This window comes from Amphibalanus amphitrite, unplaced genomic scaffold (genome assembly GCF_019059575.1).
Source record: "Amphibalanus amphitrite isolate SeventyFive unplaced genomic scaffold, NRLGWU_Aamphi_draft 000731F_arrow, whole genome shotgun sequence".
NCBI classification, from domain to species: domain Eukaryota; kingdom Metazoa; phylum Arthropoda; class Thecostraca; order Balanomorpha; family Balanidae; genus Amphibalanus; species Amphibalanus amphitrite.
The window spans coordinates 165,249-186,280 of record NW_024882225.1 but is presented as its reverse complement, the minus strand read 5'-3'; the positions used below and the strand labels follow the sequence as shown (position 1 = coordinate 186,280).

The following is a 21,032-nucleotide window of genomic DNA, read 5'->3' as shown; positions in this document are numbered from 1 at the left end:
ATCTAGAGCGTTCTACCCAACGTTACAAATATTTTATGTCCTTTATCCAGTTTCTATTGCCTCCGCCTCTGCCTAAGAATATCCTTATCCCTCCGTTCAGTTTTTGCCCACACACCACATCAACAGAGATGTGAGCCATCAGCCCTCAGATAGTGCTGGCAGAAATAGAGATCCGCCGCCCCCGGTCCATCTATTGTCCTGCTGCCCACCGGCAGTAGGGGCATTCCACGATAGATCGACCAAAATTTTATCAGATTTACACCCGACCATTTTTGATTTTGATGAAATCTTGTCTACAGGGTTCTCTTATGCCCTGAAGTCAATGGTGACAACGCCAGACCCCTACGGTCAGCGGTTTAGGAGATATAGCCCCGGGCATTTTGACGAGGTCACTCTGCAGAGTGATTTTTGAAGTGCTATATCTCCTAAAGGAATGAAGGAAATGCATTAAACCTTTGCATCGTTGTGATCGTGGTGAAATGGGCAATTAATTAGCCATCTCGGATTTTCAAAAAAATGATTTTGATTTTTAGCTGTGACGTCATCAATTTTTAAACTTTCTGGCTACCCCCCTAGTACATTAAAATTTGCCATTATTTTTGCTCAGAAATAAAGTTCCGTCATGGTTCCGTCAATTTCCTTTCGACTGGGAAAAACAAAAATGGTAATCTTTCTACAAATATTTTATTTTATTTTTTGAAAATCGCACTACAAACTTTGATTTACAGAATCGGGTTATTAAGCAATATAAGACACATCTGCGAGGACCAGTTACTTCCAAAAAGAGGTTATCTGAGTTTCGGCATATAATATTCTTCTCTTTAACTTCACTTTTGATAACAAAAAAAAGAACTTTAATATTACTTGCACAGGAGTCAATATAATGGCAAAATTATGCATACTTTTGAGCTGCCACAGCTGCCTTGTTTATCAACGTAGCTCAAATGACCAACCGACAGTCGATTTGCAAAGCATATTTACGAACCGACTAATTATAAACGAACAAAATAATTGGTAGTTTCAGGAAGGCAAAAGGTGGTGTAATGTGACTAGGTATTGCTGGATGCAATAAAAGCCATAAACAACGGAGTGCATTTCTATTGCAGTTGCAATAACAGACGGCAAAGCACCAAGACAGGAACGAGATCACGGCCACACAAACACAAACACACTTTTTACTTATTTGAGCTACGTTGATAAACAAGGCAGCTGTGGCAGCTCAAAAGTATGTATAATTTTGCCATTATATTGACTCCTGTGCAAGTAATATTAAAGTTCTTTTTTTGTTATCAAAAGTGAAGTTAAAGAGAAGAATATTATATGCCGAAACCCAGATAACCTCTTTTTGGAAGTAACTGGTCCTCGCAGATGTGTCTTATATTGCTTAATAACCCGATTCTGTAAATCAGAGTTTGTAGTGCGATTTTCAAAAAATAAAATAAAATATTTGTAGAAAGATTACCATTTTTGTTTTTTCCCAGTCGAAAGGAAATTGACGGAACTTTATTTCTGAGCAAAAATAATGGCAAATTTTAATGTACTAGGGGGTAGCCAGAAAGTTTAAAAATTGATGACGTCACAGCTAAAAATCAAAATCATTTTTTTGAAAATCCGAGATGGCCAATTAATTGCCCATTTCACCACGATCACAACGATGCAAAGGTTTAATGCATTTCCTTCATTACTTTAGGAGATATAGCACCTCAAAAATCACTCTGCAGAGTGACCTCGTCAAAATGCCCGGGGCTATATCTCCTAAACCGCTGACCGTAGGGGCCTGGCGTTGTCACCATTGACTTCAGGGCATAAGAGAACCCTATAGACAAGATTTCATCAAAATCAAAAATGGTCGGGTGTTAGGCCTTGGTCGATCTATATCGTGGAATGCCCCAGTAGACAATGGCCAGTCGTGAGTTCCCACAAAGCGCAGAAGCGTGCGTATACAGGGTGTTGCAGATAAATTGGGACTAAGTTCATGACCTTACAAAAAATTTGTTATGCGGAGGTACATCATGGAAATTTGACACAATATAATTTCAACAATTGTTTTTCATTTGATATTGAAATTTTAATCCTAACATATCGCGCAGTCATGGAGCAGCGTCGGAGGGAAACGATTGGTGAGTTAGTTCGCGCCGGACAGAGCGCGAAGGTCATGCTAAGTTTAACTGGGTACCCAAAGTCTACCGTGTACCGAACTATCGCGACTGTAGGAGCTGGAGGGGATGTCGCTCGACGTTCTCACACACCTCGCAGTGACCGAAAACGGACACCAACATTCCTGAGCGGCTTGAAACGCTCGATACAGGCCAAACCGAGGACCTCGATGAACAAGCTTGCGCGTGCCCGTCACGTGAGCAAGAGCACCATCAGCAGAGCCGTGAGAGGACCTCGGGATGAAGTCGTTTACCAGAAAACGACGAAGCCTCCTGACCGAACCAGCAAGGGCGATACGAAGGGAGAGGGCACCGAAGGTCATCAATCTCCTCAAGCACCTCGGGAGTGACGTCATAGTATTTGTTGATGAGAAAAAGTTCATCGTAGAAGAGGTCGCCAACCGCGGGAACTTGCGGGCTATCGCCTACAGCCCTGATGAAGTGGCTCCCGTGATGAAACGCAAAAATCCGGCATCAGTGATGGTGTTCGGGGCCGTTGCAAGTGATGGCCGCATAATGCCGCCCCATTTCACACCTGCTGGTGTGATGATCGACACTGACGCGTATTTGACCATCCTGAAGGAGTCTCTCATCCCCTGGATGATGAAATACTATGACCTGAGCAAAGTCATGCTGGTGCAAGACTCCGCCCCAGCACATGCTTCCCAGAGGGTGCAAGATTTTCTGAGCCAGAGGATCCCCCTACATGTACCCAAGGACATATGGCCCTCCAACTCGCCTGACTTGAATCCATGCGACTTATGGATGTGGGGCGTGGTAGAACAAAAGTCCAACTCGACCACTCCTGCCAACGTTTCTGACCTGAAGAAGGCCATCAGGAAGGCAGTCAGCACCATTGACCAGGACGAGGCCCGGCGCGCGTGCTCCGCTTTCCGGCGCCGTCTCGAGAGGGTGCGGGACGCCGACGGCGGTCACATCGAGTGACAAGGCTGTGCGTACACGACACAATACACGTGCGAAGTTTCAACTTTCTGTGTTTTCATTCACCGTATTAATAGCATGTTGAAATTAGGTCTGAAAATTCCCAATTTACCTGCAACACCCTGTAGTTATGTGAAAATGTATGTATGTGGTTTAGTGTATTGTATGTTGAGCACTAATTCGTGGCAGGAGCCCTGCACTGTCTAGACCATCGGGAAAAGATTTAAATGGCCAGCGGGTGTTGGTGTTGGCTTGCATTATTAACGGTTTGTAAAAGTAAAGTAGAATAATCCTTGACTTGGGTTCTCTTAACTTCCTGTTCAAGACTCCAAGACCCCTATAATATAATCGATCACATGCCCAAGCTGCATATTATCATATGAGGCGTGGCTGATGTGAACGATGTTATAAAGTTGCATGTGGAATTCGACGTCTGTATGAAAGATGATGTCTACGGCGAACAATAAATTAAGTAATATTAAATATTCTCGAAGATTGATATGTTGCTGAATGTGTTGATTTGTTACCCACGGCTATCATAGTTTATCTCAAATATCAAACAACTTTCAGCGAGTGTTCACCAGATAGTTGCAGCGTCTGGGACGTTACAAAAAGTGATGATGGATCTTCCCCCGAGGCCTTCCTCTGGCCAACTGACCGCGCCGCTGGCACCTGTCCCGGGCGGGCGGGGTCAGAGGGCCGACCCCTGTCTGGCCCCTCCCCCGATCTCTGATTGGTGCAGCGCTCGGCCCCCAGACCCCCACCTCGTCTGGTGCGCCACCTCTGCCGGTGCCAAGGAGCTCTAAGGACCGTGCCGGGAGAGCCCGGGCCTCTCGACGGCGCTCGATAGTTAATCCGCACCGCTTGGCGGCGAGCCGTCAATAAAAAGCGAATGGTGCGCGCGATGCGAACCCGTCATCAATTCCGACTGGGCCGCCAAACAATTACCGGGCCAGCGCACAATTACGGAACGGAGCTGGGAGAGGGGAGGCTGGGGAGAGCGAATCCAGGGCGAGAGGGTCGCGCCGGCACCGTCTGAAGATGGGTGGCTGTTGACGCGGCTGAGTCGGGATCCTGGGAGGTACACTACATACACTGTATAGAGATGAGACTAACAGGGTTTTGGGTTAGCCTTGTTAGATGGGATGGGAATGTTTACTAGGTGGGATCAGGCCTTTCTGCCGGGTTTTCTGGGAAGCGACTGATAATGTTGCGTGATAACTGATAAGGCATTCTTTCAGAGCCATCTTTTGTTTGCTTGTCACCAAATACCTAAATTGCGTGTTGCTGACGCTACGCAAAACCTCCACTGTCTCGTATAATGGAGCTTAATTCCCGTTGGTAAGTCTGTACTGGCACTGGCTTACGTTTGCACTGAGTCCCAATGGGGTATGTTCGTACCGGTACAGTTTATACTCACCGGAGAGCGCTTGTGTCAGCAGCGGGCCATTGCCGTTGGTCAGGGTTCCGTTCACCAGGTCTGGGGACAGACAGACCGACACGTCACGATTCACGAACGCATTCGACTAGTGCACAGCTCACGGATTCATTGATCAGTCAACGATGGAACCGAGTTACGAGGTCCATCTAGTCATGTGAATGGTCACTTGAGTTTATATCACACTCATTGAGCATGAACGCGTAGTAAGTGATCTGCAGGACCTGGACTAGGTTTGATTTGGTCTGTCTAGCTGGCTAGACCGCTGCCTTTATGGTGCCGTCCCCGACTCGGTCCCGGCTGAATGTCTGGCCGGCTGCAATCTCAGTCCGCCTGGCCCTGCCAGCTCCGTGCAGGGCCGGCCGTCCGCCGTCGCCCGGTGCCTCTAATTAGTTTCAGTTGCGGCGCCGAACGTCGGACGGTACCAGGTCGCGCCACCCGCCGCGCCGCGCCGCTCCTCGCCACCGCCAGCCGCCAGCACAGCGACGCTCAACAACTTCGCGGCCCATTTAATAAGGGACGCCGTCGGCGGCGCCGGCCTGCCGCTGCGACGATAGTGGCGCATCAGGCGCGCGTGGTGACCAAAGTGGCGCATCAGGAGCGCGCGGCGGCCGGGCGACTCGTAAAGTGACGCGGGCGGGAATCGAACGGCGCGACACAAAACGAGCACCGGGCCCGGGCTCATCAGCCACACAGCCGGGGGCGGCCGGCGGGATACTGCGGCGATCAAGGCCGGTAGATTCCAATTCAGGGTGCAAAGAGAGACGTGCCCTTAGGACGGTGGCAGTTTGGTAATAGGCAGGGGATGAAGAATTAAGATGTTTGTGTTACGATATGAAGCAAAAAATAGCAATGTGGTGGCCGTTATTTTTCAAAGCAATGGCAATGCAAAACCTATACCAGTCCTAGAATGGCGTCAGTTTCTGCTAAACGTGCGTACTGCGTTCGATTTCACCGGACTGTGTGTTGGCCTAGCAACTGGCCTGCTAAGACGTAGGCCACTCGTGTCTGTGTGACTGTACCGTTATCGATGGCCGCTGTCGATATGCATCCTGCCGTCGACGGGCGTGTTTTCCCAGCGGACGGGCTCTCGATTGTCTGACACGCAACGGTAAACAAATCGGCGCCCATGCGTCTTGGAGTGTGCCGCAGTAACTAAGTGCCGTACACCCAGGGGTGCAACCGATCGGCTGAGCTCGACACGCTGGAAACGCTGAATTTCGGCGCCATAGTCAGTATTTTGTCTTCAGCCTGGACGGTCTCGCTCGGCTGTCAGTATGTCGTTCTACCGCCCGGTCCGTCCCGCTCGACTGTCAGTATTTCGTCCTACAACGCGGTTCGTCCTGCTTGACTCAGAATGACGTCCTACCGCCTAACCAAATCCTACTCTTTACTATCAGTACCACGGCCTCACAAAGGCTGGTCCGAGTTGCTAGTACCGAGGGCTCGAGCTCGTAGACAATAGTTATGGTCGGCGCAGTGCGCGGCAGTCGTATCCTCAATGCGCGTCTGCGGGCCGCTGCAGGTTTAATTTCCGCAAGAGTTTGGATTTATTTGTTCAACTTTGAGAGCGGGAGATATAAACAAGATAGTTCCGCCGCGGCCTTTGTATGGTCCGACTTCTCCCGCACAGTCAACACTCGAGAGAGGGCCGACCTCGCCGGACGTCCCGTCAAAAAACGAATGGAGAGCCGCCCTCCCCGCCTCTTCACTCTCCTCTCTTTCCTGAGACCGGCTCTTTCATCTGCTTTCTTCTGTCGCTATGCTGAGAGCAGTGCGCGGCGGGGTTCTGAACGGACCGAGCGTATAGTGCTCCACATTCTGTGGGAAGGTGTTCCGATTCGGCTGGGGCACAGCTACCAAACTCTGTCCCAGACTCTGCCTCCTCAGACTCAGACCGTCCCCGACTCTGCCACCTCAGTCTCAGACTCAGACTGTCTCAGAGTGCGCCATCCGAGAACCCTACCGCCCGTGCTCGGCCCCAGACGCCCTCAAGTCGGCCGCAAGGAGCGGCTCCACTCTCCGGCTCAGCAGGCACCGCCTGTGTGACGATAAAACCGGCCCGGGAATGGATCCGACGCGACGCCGCCAGCTCTTCAATGGTCCAAAGTTTAAAACTCTATCGAGCATGTGAAAATGAAAAGCCGGCCGCGAACCGGTACCGAATACAAACGGTTCTCATTATCGATGTAGACAGCGGCACGACCCGGCCTGGAAGCGAGCCGGAGGATCGGCGCCGCCGGCAAACTAACGGCATTAGGCCGATTGCGTCCGTCAAGTTGAGTGTGGGACAAACAGCTTCGTCACCTGAGCAGGGAGATGGCAGAGAGCCGTTAGGTGGATGGGTCGGTGACTATCTCTTCAGTGGAGTTGAGAGTTGAGCTCGTATTGAATCGCAAGTCTGTAGGAGACAAACTGTGATCGAGTAAGTAGGTGTGGATTCGAGTTACTATGAGTACCGAACGACTAGTTGGTGTCTTCTGAATTAATCAAATAGTTACTAGAGAGTGTGCAACGGTACCGTAAGTCGTGCAGTGACACTTTCAGCTGTCGCAGTGACGCCAGACAACAGCCGGCAGGCGGCGCAACTATTTCTGGAGGCAAATTAGCCGACAGGCTGGCGTTTGGTCGATATCAAATGCAGTTGCACCCCTTAATTATTCAATAAACTTGCAGCGATCGTCGTGACGTCCAGCTGTGCGGCTCATTATGTGGAGATCCAAAGGGCTCTGGCGACTGTCACCCCGCTCCCACGCTGTGTGACAGGTCGTCCGCCTCCCACGCCAGACCGATTGACCTCCCACGGCCACCTGAGTGGACGCCCCCGCTCATGGACCTCATCCACGGGTGAGGAGAGAATGGATGGATCTGGGTGGACGGGATGGGCCTGTGTGAAATGGAATACGACAGGTCGGACTGAATAGGACGAATGGGTATATTGGAGAGCTGCAAGACCTCTGGTTTCTGCTCACTGACGATACAACTCGGTACAGAGCACCACGTATTTGTGCTGAAGCAAAGATTTTGATCTTACGATGTTTGAGCAATAAACTGCATTGTCTGTATTGACGGCCCGGTATTCGTCTTGTCCGTGATTCGCAATTCGCAACGCTCGCATCGATCGCTGAAAAAGTTTCCTCTGTGAGCTGTCGGTACCAAATATGTGGCTTGAAGTGAGCGACGCACTTGGTTTGGTATTGTTTTGCCAGCTCCCGGCGTAACTGATGGATGTTTCATCAGGCTAAGAGGCATCGATGAGGGCCTCACCGGTGCAGCGGCAAAAACAATGTCTCAATCGTTCGGCACGGAGCGCTCGAGAAAACGTACGGGAGGGTAACGGATGGTGGAGCAAACATCCCTTATTGAGTAGTCGGAAAGCGGGGCGATTTCGACGGCTGTCAGTTGGTGCGTGCTGCCGGAAATGTTTGACACTTGGAAGCTCGATGATAAACTTTGTGCATGGTGTTGTGCCTCACCCAATCGTAGTTTCAAACTAAACTTCGAGTATCGGAAATACACAGAGTGCAACGCAGAAACTAACCCCCCATTTAGCATTTTGAATTACACTAGAAGTGTGCATTCCATTTCCAACTTCTTTCGCCGGTGCTCACTACTGACATTTGTGAATACTTTTATCATAATGACCTTCACTATGACCTGTGTGACCTGAACTAACCAGGACGTAGTTACATCTGTGACCTCAGCTGCCCTGTGTAGATGTCTGGAGTGGCCGGTTGAACGCTCCCCATTTCCCCAATGTAGATTGTTCCCTCACCTGATCACGTGCCTTACGGACTGTCCACCTCACATACGGGTCGTTCCCTCACCTGTCCGCGTGCCGTACGGATTGTGCTCTCACCTGTCCGCGTGCCGTACGGGTTGTCCCGGTGCAGCGGCGACTGGCTGACGAGTTGTCCCCTCCCAATACGGGTCGTTCCGTCACCTGTCCGGGTACCGTACGGATTGTGCTCTCACCTGTCCGCGTGCCGTACGGATTGTCCCCTCCCAGTACGGGTCGCTCCCTCACCTGTCCCCTCCCAGTACGGGTCGTTCCCTCATCTGTCCGCGTGCCGTACGGGTTGACCCCTCACCTGTCCGCGTGCCGTACGGATTGTGCTCTCACCTGTCCGCGTGCCGTACGGATTGTGCTCTCACCTGTCCGCGTGCCGTACGGGTTGTCCCGGTGCAGCGGCGACTGGCTGACGTGGTTCTCGGTGCGGCTCGGCGTGCTCAGACTGACGGGTCCGGCGGCCGGCACTGCACCTGCCGAGTACTCCTGGTAGTAGGTGGTGCCGTTGGCCCGCTCGGCAGCGCCGTTAGAGGCCAGCGTGGCGCCCGCCGGCGACGGGAAGTAGCCGTACGACGTGAAACTCGCTGAAACATACCGTAGGGAGGTTACTACAGGGCGATGTACAACAATTGAGACACACATAAACACACGGATCGAATATGCTTTGGTAGTCTCGGGAATGTTAATGTTCTATTGAACATTTGATGAATTGTTTTAGCGTGTTTCTGGCATCGGTATCACCTCTTGTCGCAGATTGTTGTGCAAAACTGATGAATATTTAAGGCGCATGGCACATAAAGGTCGCTGCCTTTCCACACATCATGTCATAGTGTAGTCACAGAATAGATTTGAATTGCCTAAAAACGGCTCACGCGGGCATGTTACACATTATGCTCGCATTTATCACGCGAATAACATGGAATTGGGGATCTGGTCAGAGTGCTGTCGTGCTCCAACCAGGCAAATGCTTTGGGAATTTTGCTTCTTTGAAAAAGCGGAGAACGTTGCAGTGCAGGTAAGTCGACATATCGGCTTTGGAAACACAACCTCCACTGTCAACGTAGGGAACACACCGGTTTTCATAGTCAAGACCTCAACATACATCAAAATACAGAGTTCACATACCCACGCATCAAGAGAAAGGAGAACGACCGTAGGAAGAACACACTAATTACGAACTAGATAGATTACTAAATAGATAGATCGCTAGATCGCTAACTCGAGAGAAGTCACCTAGAGTCTAGCTAGAACACCGTCTAATTCACAGCATCTCACCTACCAGCGGACGGCCGCCGACTACGCGATACTAACTTCAGACGCAATATCGGAGAGCGTTGCCAACTCCTCAATCGCCACCGCTCCAATACAGACTAGGAATATCGTCTAGAACTACGGATATTCGCCTCTCTATTCGGCCGAGAAGTCCACTCGTCTAGATCTAGTGTTAATATCATCGGGCGCATTTACCTCTAAAGCCCGGTCGTAAATACGGGGCCGACTCGGCCGCGGAAGATCCGCCTAAATCCCTACGGCTACTGCTATGTATTCGGCAGATATATAGTCAGGCTACACACTCATTAGGCATTATCCTTACCTAATTTATCGCCGCCAGGATTGGCCAGTGGACGCGGGGCGCGGCTCACTTTGTCGGCTCGGAGCCAAATGAGAAGTGAGTTGAGTCGCGGCACGCGGGCCGCACTAATCCCTCGCCCGCTCCACTGACATTACCCTCTTTACTGGATGAGTCGTTGTGGGAGGATGGAGGAGCACTTGGTACTGCTAGTTTGGGCTCTCCGGTGACTGCGCATGCTGGGCCGAACACTGGCGACTACGGGCGATGGTCTAACGACAGGGCGACTAGGCGACTAGAGGTGGCGGCGGAGACTACTGGCAGGACGGCCGCCGTCGCCGCGGCGGGGGCGGCAGGAGCCCCAGCCGGCGCAGCCAATAGGATCTAGCTGTGTGCCAGTCTTATGGCGGAACACGTTCATACACCATTCAGTGCGCTGCAGCCCCAGCCGCCCCCGCCGCCGCTGCCACCGCCGCCGCCACCTCTAGCGCCGAATTTTCGCACCCTATCAGTCAGAACCCGCCCGCAGCCGCCATACCGCTCAGACCGATAGGCGAAGTCACCGGTAGAACGCAGACTATCGAATAATAATGTGCTGATTAAAAAAAAAAAATCGGCCTTTACCATCGACAGCACCTTGTACTGATTCCGTCACAATTTACTAAGCTGAGATAGCAGGAAAAAGTTTGTTTGCAATTCGGATATGAACGATTGGGTAAGAAGCAAGGGAACTGGTAGTTATATCAATGGAACACTAGCCTGGACATCATTTTTGTTTCTTTTTCCTTGAGCAATGCTAAGTTGTCTACGCACGCATCAGTTTGCGGGCCGATAACTATGATATGTGGCTGTCGTTAGTGTATTGGCCGGGAGGCGCACCCCGCAGACTGGCGGGATACCAGCCTCGATCCCCGACGTGCGGTCGACCGCCCGGCACAGAGAGAGCACATTGAAGAACACATGCACACACGACACGAAGGCTCCGCGGAGCACACAATCGGCCGGAGCACACAAACAAGACGGAACCCACGCGCTCCGGCGCGGAGCACAGCGAAAACACGCAGCACATCAAGAGTGTAACAGCGAAACGCGATATTGCACATCGGTAAAACGCTTCATATATGTGTAATAAGTAACACTGGTGTTACAATAGAAACTGGGGCGGTATGGAGCGTCCGTGAAACGCTGCACGGCTCGATATCAAAACTATGTCCTCTGCAAAGAGGTGGTCGGAAAAGGTGATCATTGCGACGAGCTTGTTAAATCCACCCAGCAGGCAAACAACGCAAGCGATAACAGTGAACAAACATTGGCGAAGTCAAAGCATCGTGACAGATATTTGTGTGGGATCTTTGACAGCATGATATGATATGCAAGGACATGAAAGTGATGGCTGAATCTGAAGCGACAAGCCGACCCACCCACGTATTGAAGTTATATCTGAATCGAATGGTTTACAATAGAATCCTGCTGTACGATAGTGTAATAACGTCAACAAATAATAAGGTATCTTTATGCATAATAACATTTGTAATATTGTTGGTAGATGTGGACTTTCGAATCTATCACTGTTCGCTTCACGTTACAACGCATCAAATGGAATTATGGCCATTACTTTGTCCGAGAAGAGGCGAGGAAAAATCACTTAAATCGAGCGCTGAGGAAAATATTACCGGGGACCTTACAGCTAACAAAATGAAGTCAAGCCTCGATTCATCTCCCGATACTCACTTACTGTAAACCTTAACCTATCCCTAAAGGCAGAAGCCCAGCTATCACTAGAACACCTATAACAACCGGATCGACAAAAGTAAAAGACTGGACAACTACCGGATTAGAGATGGGATTCAAATGGACTACCTACGCGTCACTCCCAACTGGCCACTGTAGCCACAACTAACACCGATAACCGAGGACCAAGATGACGTGGCTAGCGAGAGACGGGCGGCGCTCTGCCTCCGTTCATTTTGCGTGCCGCTGGGGGCGGCCCGCCCGCCTATGGACAAGTGTACCTGAGATAGTAACCGCGGCCCGGTCCCGGCCGAACCGTCTGCGCTCCGGTCTGGCCTGCGTCCAACGGGGCCGACGTGGCCATCAGTGGCAGCCGCCGCCGCTTTGACACGACGATAGCGGCGTCATAACTCGTCGCCGAGCGCTCGGGCCGACCGCCGAGACTAGTGACGCCAGCTGGCCGCCGCCCAGCCGACCGCAGCCGGCGCAGTGGTCAGTGGGCCCGACCCCGACCCCGACCGACCCCCAGGGTCCTCCAGAACCCTCACTGGTCCCCCGGCGCTGACCGCCACACGTACAGGGACACGGGCGCCGCGGCGGCAGCGGCGGCGGCGGTGGGTGCTTCTGCCGGCCGCTGGGAGCCCGCCGGCCACAGCACATGCGGCGGCGGCGGTGACGGCGGCGGCAGCCGCGCGGCGCCGGCCGGACCGGCGGCGACGGCCTCACAACGGCAACGCGTGCAGCCCGTACAGGCCCAGCTCGGGGAGGTAGGGCACCATCTGGGCCGGAATATTACCTGCGTACGGGAAACCGAAGCCGGCGTAGCCAGAGTAGCCGCGGCCGGCGTAGGCGGCGTAGGCTGCTGCCGCTGGGAAGCCTGTAACACGCCCCGGCCAGGTCAGGTCAGGTCATGGCAGGTCAGCAAACATGACAAACAAATGCGGGCGACCCGGCGTCAGAATGAATGACGTCATCAAAATGATACTTCTGTCAGATCATCTTTTGACTTATACTGACAACGCCTAAGCGATTATATGCGATGCCTCTGACGCTGGGTCGTCCGCAAATCAAACAAACGAGAAGCGAGCATATTCACAGGGTTGCCAGCAGTGGACTAATAGCGTCTATAGACTAGTCCGTCCCCCTTAGCTGAGCACCTGTTCACTAGTGGGCCAAGCGAACCCGGCTCAGACGCGCTAAGCAGCCTGTGCTAACGTATTGTTCCACTGCGGCAACTCGTGGGGACACAGATTGTTGAGACAAAATTTTGTGAGGCAGTTTAACTTTTTATATGAAATTTTGTAAGGTTGCCTTCAGCGAGGCGGTTCATCATGACACAGCATGGTATTGAATTCGGAATCGGTTACGTTGCAGCTAGGGAAAATAGTTACAGAAATTTCACGGCTTTTGTTGGATGTTAATGTTAGAACCCAGAAGAAAGAAAGCCCAAAGCCCAGAAACAGAAGCCCGTTTAAAGAAGGCACCGAGGGAGGTCCCAGAAGCGGAGTGTCCCGGCAGCCATGCATGTGAAAAGGTGTCCACAGAGAAGCATTAACGCACGACGCGTGTAGTGAAACAATGAAGCTAGACTACTGAAAAACAAGTGACTTTATCACTGTTTAGGAGCTACTCTACAAGCGCTACCACTGAGTGCTGCTCTGTTTAAGTCGGGAGCGCCCGGCTGTGCGCCGTGATTGAGTCGCTCGATTTGAGCCGACTGGACAGGCGGTGACCTGCCGCGATTGGTGAGCGAGGTCAAAGGTCAGAGGGGGGCGGCTGAGAGGCGCGGGGGGCGGGGCGGGGCGTCACCCCCTTCAGACCAGCAGTCAGCGCGTGGCGGCACTACTCCGCGGCGAAACGATGGATAGGTACGTACCGTTGTGTCGCACCCCCAGTGACCACACGAGGAGGGGGAACTCGAGGACAACGAGAGAGACAGAGGGAGGACGCGGCACGGAGCCGGACGGGCAGAGAGTGAGAGAGGGTGAGAAGGTGACGGACTAGCCCGTGGGTTCTGGCCGGCGGGCGGACAGGGCGTGGTAGGGAGAAGGGGCTGGTGGCATTGCTTCCCAGGCCAACGGGGTCAAAGAAGGCCGCCCGAAGGCCGGACTGTACAGAATTTCCTGACTGAATTTGGTGCGCCGTATGGGCACTGGGATCTTACGATCTACCCACTAGCTATGGGTGCCGATACTGGACTAACAGCTATGCTGTGCAGCCAACTGAATGGGAAAACACAATGAGCGAGCGAGGAGCTGCGGGGACGGTCGAGTCTGCCCCCGCCCGACCCGCCTAGCCAGACCACAGGGCTGCGTCCAAGGCAACTCACAAGAAATCAGCCGCCACGAATATGAGGCCAAGGAAGGTGTGAGGTCACTGGGAGCTCGTGCCAAGTTTGCCATGCCGCCCTCCAGCCAATGAACATCAGCTTTAGATCTGAGTCAGCCAATCAGGGCCCTCCCTCCAGACCTGAGACAGGCGCAGAGTTTAATCGCTCTGACAGGTGTGCATACAATGATTAAGAGCCCGGTTCACTACGATCTACGTCTACTGCACTACGTCTACTACTCACTACCAACTACTGATTAGCCGTATCGCTGGGCAGATTAGAAAATGGACAGAAAATAATCGTTCGACGCATTTATTGAGTGAAAGAGGTTAAATACAAAGCTAATGACACTGATTCAGACGAAAAGGGGGCCTTGGCACAAAGCAAAAGTTGACCCGGGTGGGGGCGGCCCGATGGCGGGCGGGGCGGCGGGGAGACTGGGGGCCCCGGCGGGGCGAGCGCGTCCGCCGGCACCTCTCTCCGAGCTGTGGTCACCGGGAGGGCGACCCAACGAGACGTTATGCTACCGCGAGCCCCACAGAACAGACAGAAGACGAGGCCGTGAGGTCGCACACACAGACACACTCACAGAGGAGAGATAGATGAGATAGAGAAAGAGAGAAACTGAGAGCTCAGACGAAACCGGCGCCTCCGGCCGGTGCTCAATGTCGGGCCCAGTCTCCCCGCCGCACACAGACATACATACAACGGCAGGTAACACAGGCACACCCACACACCCTCCCGTCCCTCACTCAGCCCCCCGCGGTCAACCGCTAACGAGAACACAGCGACGATGCGACGAACGCGGACAACATCAGTATCGCGCGCGCTCCGTCCCTCCTGACTCAGTCACGCGCTCGGTCCTTCAGTCACTCGCGCTCAGTCTCTGGGGCCACCACACTGTGTCCCCTCTAAAATATATACGGTAACTCGGCGTCTTTACTGCTGCACTTAAGTACAAATACAGGCAATGTACGTACTAAATCAACAACTTAAGTACTCGTACGCAATGAAAGGATTTCAGCCAGCCCAACAGCAGCGGCTTACTAGTTAGGTTTGAGAAATTATAGAGAATTGCTGGGAACTCACTAAAACGGATTGTGGTCGGACCTCACAAAAAGAAACTAACCCTCTTGAGCATTTAAATGGAATTACCCCTGCAAACAGCAGCCCACTTAGACTCGAGAAGGGTACAGGTGTGACTGTCCGACTCTCGGCTGGTGTGAGAGACGCGCCACCGAGGCCGCTGGACTGGCCGTCGGCTCATTCCCATATGACGCACGGGTTGATGGTCTAACCCACAAACCACAGGATAGAAAACTCAGCGGTTTGTACTATTGCTTCTCAATACTAATTTGGAAGACACTGGTGGCCGGCAGCCGACTCCGAAATTCAGCTAGATGTCGTTAAAGCTCGCTAGACCTCGCCAAAGTCCATCCGTCAGCCGGCAGTGCGCGGATGCCTGTGACACCGGCACAAAGCTGGGCGTAGGCGGAGCTCAAGGCGATTGTGAAAAGACAGATAGACATGGGCACCGAGAGTGAGTTAGTGTCAGCAATATCGCTTGCTACTTTTACCAAAATAATTGTGTATAAAATTGGAATCATGAGGCACCCTTTGGCGCTAAGCTATATGACTAACCCGTGGCTAATTTTCACCGGGCTAGTGAGCTAAGATGGCTAAACTATTTTCGTGTACAAAATTCATGGGACATTTTAGTGTCCAATGGCATTTTAGTTTCGACTATATAAACTAATTATAACTAAATCCACCAGAATCTTGCCGTTTTCCAAATTACAACCGACATAACTTTAGGGGAGCAACATTATGAATGAAACAAATAATTTTTAAAAGCGTTTGCTGCATGGTGATAGTGGCCAACAGCGTAAACCGACAGAGAGAGAGATAGAGAGACTCTATTCACAGAGAGAAAGGCTCTCCTACGAACGTCAATTCGTCCGGCCCTGCATTCCAGTGACACCCTCCGGGGCGCAGCGCAAAATAGCCTCACAGGTAAGGGTGAAACACTTCAAATAACGAGATTCAAGCTAGTGTCGTATAACACAGATATACAACAGCACGAAAACATGCACGTCTTTGTTCATTATTACTGCCGTTATTGCTGGGCGTTCGGACTGCGCCGCGCGGCGGTCGCAGCGAGTATCATACACGGCACGCTCTCGGGCGCACGGCTCGGAGCCACCGGGGCACGTCCCCGGGCCGGGGGGCCAGTCTACAGGCCCACCGGGATCTGGTAGTACTGCTCCAGCCCGCCGAGACCGGCCAGGGTGGGCAGCGCGTGCTGCGTCATCGCACCCGGCGCCGCCGCCGCCGACAGGCCGCCGGCGAACAGTTTCTTGCAGCTGGCCAGGTCGAAGCCGTGCAGGGGCGCGCCGGCCAGGCCGACCTGACCCAGCGAGTGTGCGCCGAGCAGGGGCGCGCTGGGCAGCGCCGTGGGCGGCGCGCTGGCCACGCAGGCGGCCACGGAGCTGGGCACGGAGTAGGGGCTGTAGCGGTACGCGGCGAGCGAGGGGAGTCCCGGCGAGACGAGCACCAACTCACCGTAGCCGCCGCGAGCCGCCGCTCGGCCGCGCGCCAGCGTCTGCGGCAGCATCACCTCCTTGGGCTGCGCCTTCTTACACTCGACCTGCAGCAGAGCGGGAAGCGGAGAACGGAGGGCGGGGTCAACGGTGTCACCCGCCGCCGGCCGCGTCCAGGGCTCCATGACAGGGGGCATCGGCCTCGCCGCGCACAGGAAGGGCTGTCGACCTGAGATACAGACCACCCAACACAGCATGGGGTGATTGAGATGTAAGAGAAGTGGTGGCTATTTTCTACGTGACGTGACAGTACCGCATGTGATCAAGCCGGATATGCAAATAATTTCATGAATATCCTTTTTCACTGCGTCAAACTCAGCCCATGAGATGCATTGGAAATCATGACTGTGCTTGACACATGGCCAAAGTTATGCATTCTATAGTAAAAGTTGCGTCGCTGAGCTTTGGAATGGCACTGAGGTCCAAGTTCTGCGATCGGGTCGTCTCCGTTTGACCCCCCGACCCGCGCTGTCCGATCGGCTCCGAGGCGAGCCGGGGAGACCGTTCGTGCCGATTCGCAAACACAGCCCGCGCATAAATCTGGCGGCAAACTATTTTGGATGGCGAGCGGCTCTGCGGCGATCCGATCCATTCTCGAGTTGATCCGCCGGCCCACGATGCTGAATTTATTCGCCGGCCCGAGCTGGTGTCAGCAGAATGAACAGACAGAGTCGGCTGGGTCCGAGGAGCTGCCTCCCCAACCGTGCCGGGCCGCGACGGAACCGATGGGACCGGGCTGAAAATATCGGCGTTTGGCCGGCCCATTCGCCCAGCTGATTGCCAGTCAGGCTCAGAAAGTGTTGGCATATTCCAAACTCAATGATTGGGTGTATCAATGCTTTTATTTTGAATAATTGTTACATTGCATAGACGACATTCGTCGCTGCATTGATCGCCAATGAAGCGGGATGTCGCGCTTTCTGACACCATCGCAACTATGATCTGCTACTTTTCCGGCATCTCGGGCCGACTCTGTCGCTCGGGCTGTTCATTTTTGTCGTCCCCGGGCGGCCGCTTCTCCCGTCTGCACGGGACGGCCGCCGGTGAGCGCCACCAGAAGCGCAGAGTGGCTGGTAAGCTTTTGATGACGGAACAAATGGCTCGACACATCGCCCCATCGGCTGATTTCAAACAGCAGTTTTACTGGGAGAAGTTCGCTGTGAGCTGCAGGCTGGAACAACTAAGCAGTTGAGCGGTTCGCCGAATTCGGTTAGGACATAAAACGCTCTGTAAATCCTCCGAGGCACGGCAATCGGGGTCTTGATCAGCGGCCGCTCGGCAAAAATATCAAAATGAAACAATTTATGAGCCAGCACTTTGATGTAGCTGGAAGCGGGTGGTGCCGACGAGTTTTGCTGACGTGCAAAGTGCATTGTATTTGTTCTTTTTTTTAATTTTCCTGTCAGACTTTATCGGTAGGTGGGAGCTGCTGCCCTGTTTTTAGACCAAAGCTACCGCAAAAATGTAAGGTTCTCAATCTAAAATGTAATTTGTCAACATTTACATTGGAGTGCACATCAAGAGCACTTAGCATCTCTTCCTAGCATGCGATGGCTTGCATGACCATTGTCTCGCACACATGTGTATTGCGTATTGTGTTGTTAGATCAGGTGATCAGCGTCTGGGCCCGGGTACTCACCATCTTATTATTGATCTCGTGGAAATGAATCTCGCACACTTTGTCGACAACATCCTCATTCTCGAATGTGACAAATCCAAATCCTGCAAACATAGAGAGACGAGCGGCGTCAGTTTCTGCGCAGCGCACCAGCGACAAACGCAGCACGCCTGCGACAAATCTGACGCACAGGCAGCGTCGGCCTGCGACAGATGGGCACTCACAGAAACATGTAAATCTCGGCCCGACGACGTTGTAACGACGAGCGGGCGGCGGCGGCGGCGGCGCCGAGCGGCCCGCTGCGTTTATTGTCATGGCCGGCGACTGACTCGGGCACATATGGATCCATTCCGCACCGACGGGCTGGCCGCGGCACGATTGTTCAGTGCAAATAGTTCAGCGAAGTGTCGTCGCCAGATTCGAGCCAAATTGACCGAGCGCGGCGACCGAATTAAATGATGGTCGCGACGGCAATGTCTGCGGTGGCGCGGCCGTGGGGCGCCGCAGATGCGCCGCGAGTGTCTCTGCGCCGCGCCGCGGCACGTGCTAAGAGCTGGGAGGGTGGGAGTTGGAATGGTAGTTGTGAAGGATACGGCAGGAAACGTTGAACGATGAAACGTTGAACTGGCATTAGCCCATACAATACGCACAACAGAATAACATTAGGATATGCTGGAAGACATTCATGGTTGTCTGCAAACCGTATTTTTCATGAATTTAACATTGAAATTCATGTTCACGTTGTTGTTATCAAAATTAAAATTGGTGTTGATGTTCTACGAGTATTGGATAAATATCCCGTCGTACATGCTAAAACGTCCTGAGTGCGCCCCAATTTTAGATCATTCGGAGGATAAGAAGGGCGCCTGCTGTGTAGGATATATCATCCGACTCTTCAGACATCCGACCGCTCGTACAAGCTCTGACGTCAACGGGTCGGTCTCTGACGTGTCCTGAGACTCCATTAGCCTGAGTCCCATTCCGGCGGGGGGGGGGGGTCGGGGGGGGGGGGCACAGAGCGACATCAATCAGCGAGCCGCCGGCACGGATTTCCGGTGATCGGAGGAGGGGGGGGGGGGTGGAGTCGACCCCGGGCCCTCCCTCTGCCGAGTTCCTGAGATGCCGGGCGAGAGCGCGACGCGGGTACTGGCGAGGAGTGTGAAGAAGAGCCGGGGTTTGGAACGCATTGCGGCACGACGTACGCGTATTTCGATTTTAGATTGTGATTCATGGTGAAAATGGAAGGCTTTATCAGAACGTGTGATGTGGTGAAGTACGTCACAAAGTAGACGATTTCGTTGAATGTTTTGTGGTCGTCGGATAAATGGTAAATTCGACTACATTTCCTCCTGCATCTCGTGCGGCCCTCCGTGGCCTACTGTTTTTGACTCTAAAATGCCACGTTGGAATAACATGCATTTGAGTCGCCCTTCTCCAGACACAGTTTTATGTGGTTCATGGAAATATACCTCCTTACGCCAACGTAATTTGGAAGTCACTTAGGAAGTGGAAAGGTGATTATACACAATACTTCATGTAATTACTGGCGGTTTCACACATAACCACGAGTTCGTGCCTAGTTATCCTGCAAACAATCTGCTTCAGAAGCTACCATGTAATCAGAGCTAGCATATTCAGGCTATAATATGCCACAAAATGATACCTTTGTAGAGAAACGTTTAAGCCCACGAATGTTTGCTTTCCTTGACGTTAAACGTTCTAACTTGATGTTTTGTCGATGACGATTAAAGAGCTACAGACATAGAACACGCTTGGTGTTGTTTTTCTTAATGTTTGCCTCGGAATTTTAAATGTGCTTGGACAAAAAAAAAGGTGTAAGGGCATCGCACCCAAAACATGAGACGATTGCGGCTTTCGTATACGTTTTGTATACGACGGTTACCATCATATTGCTGAGATTCGTGAGGGCACCATCCCTGTTCGATCATATCGAGCCCACTACACAAACAAGCAATTAAAACGTCTCGCTCGAGGTGGTCCGCCCAAAATACGCCACCGCTACCGGCCAGCAGTGGACCTCACTGCAACGAGTGTCGGCAGCGATTGCAGATACATGCGATGTGAATTAAAACATCTACCCCGAACTTGCTACTGGCGACGTCAGGTTGAACTCCGTGCGTTTGGGCTAAATCCACGTTAGATTTAGCTACTATACGTGCGTTTGGGCTAAATCCACGTGAGATTTAGTTACTAAATTTAGCGTTGTGCTAAATTTAGCGGATTTAGCGTTTGTGCTAAATCCGTGCGCCGGAGTGTCTTCTGTGCGTCCCCGGGTCTGACATTGTCCCGACACCTCCACCCCTGACCTGCCGCAGCAGATGATCCGCAGACCCAACCTGGCCCGGCAGACGCGCCAGGAATCGCCGGCCGCTGCGCCGTAACCGCCCCAGTTGACGAGACGTGACGGCGACAATGCCGCCGCGCCGCCATCGCCTCCTGCGCCACGATCGTCCGCCACGCCCTGATGGCACTGAAGCGCGCCCCGCATCCCAATACTGTCTCTTTTTTGCACAGTTCCGCTGCCGACCAACCCAATTAGCCGCTGCATTCGCGACATCGTTCGGAGTCGGCAGTCGCCAGATCTTTGGCCCGAACGGATATAATGGCACGGTTTTTCTTCATCTCGGAAAAACAGACGCAATGAATGGAATTTAAGACGTGCATTGTCTGCCAAGCCACGAGCCCGAATGGACCATTTGACAGTGTGCCATGCATCGATGAATCGTTATTGTCAATTTGCGCTTCCAATTCCGACAAAACAATGGCGTTTGAAAACAAACAGCACAGCAAGCTTCAAAGGAACGCTCAATATACACAGTGCCTGGCAATAAATTTAG

General features: G+C 52.7%; 1 protein-coding gene across 2 annotated transcripts in view; it reads right to left on the bottom strand.

The window, feature by feature from the left end:
- LOC122365330 (RNA-binding protein Musashi homolog Rbp6-like) overlaps positions 1–21,032 on the bottom strand; it is a 132,345-nt gene that overhangs the window by 8,565 nt on the left and 102,748 nt on the right. Inside the window, exons 8-12 of one of the 2 annotated variants that reach the window (XM_043336465.1) lie at positions 18,196–18,278; positions 16,519–16,603; positions 12,424–12,504; positions 8,692–8,910; positions 4,519–4,578 (exon numbers count right to left, since the gene is read on the bottom strand). In XM_043336465.1, the coding sequence (XP_043192400.1) occupies positions 4,519–4,578; positions 8,692–8,910; positions 12,424–12,504; positions 16,519–16,603; positions 18,196–18,278 (528 nt within the window). The remainder of the gene's footprint in view (positions 1–4,518; positions 4,579–8,691; positions 8,911–12,423; positions 12,505–16,518; positions 16,604–18,195; positions 18,279–21,032) is intronic. The other variant, XM_043336466.1, reaches the window with a different exon arrangement.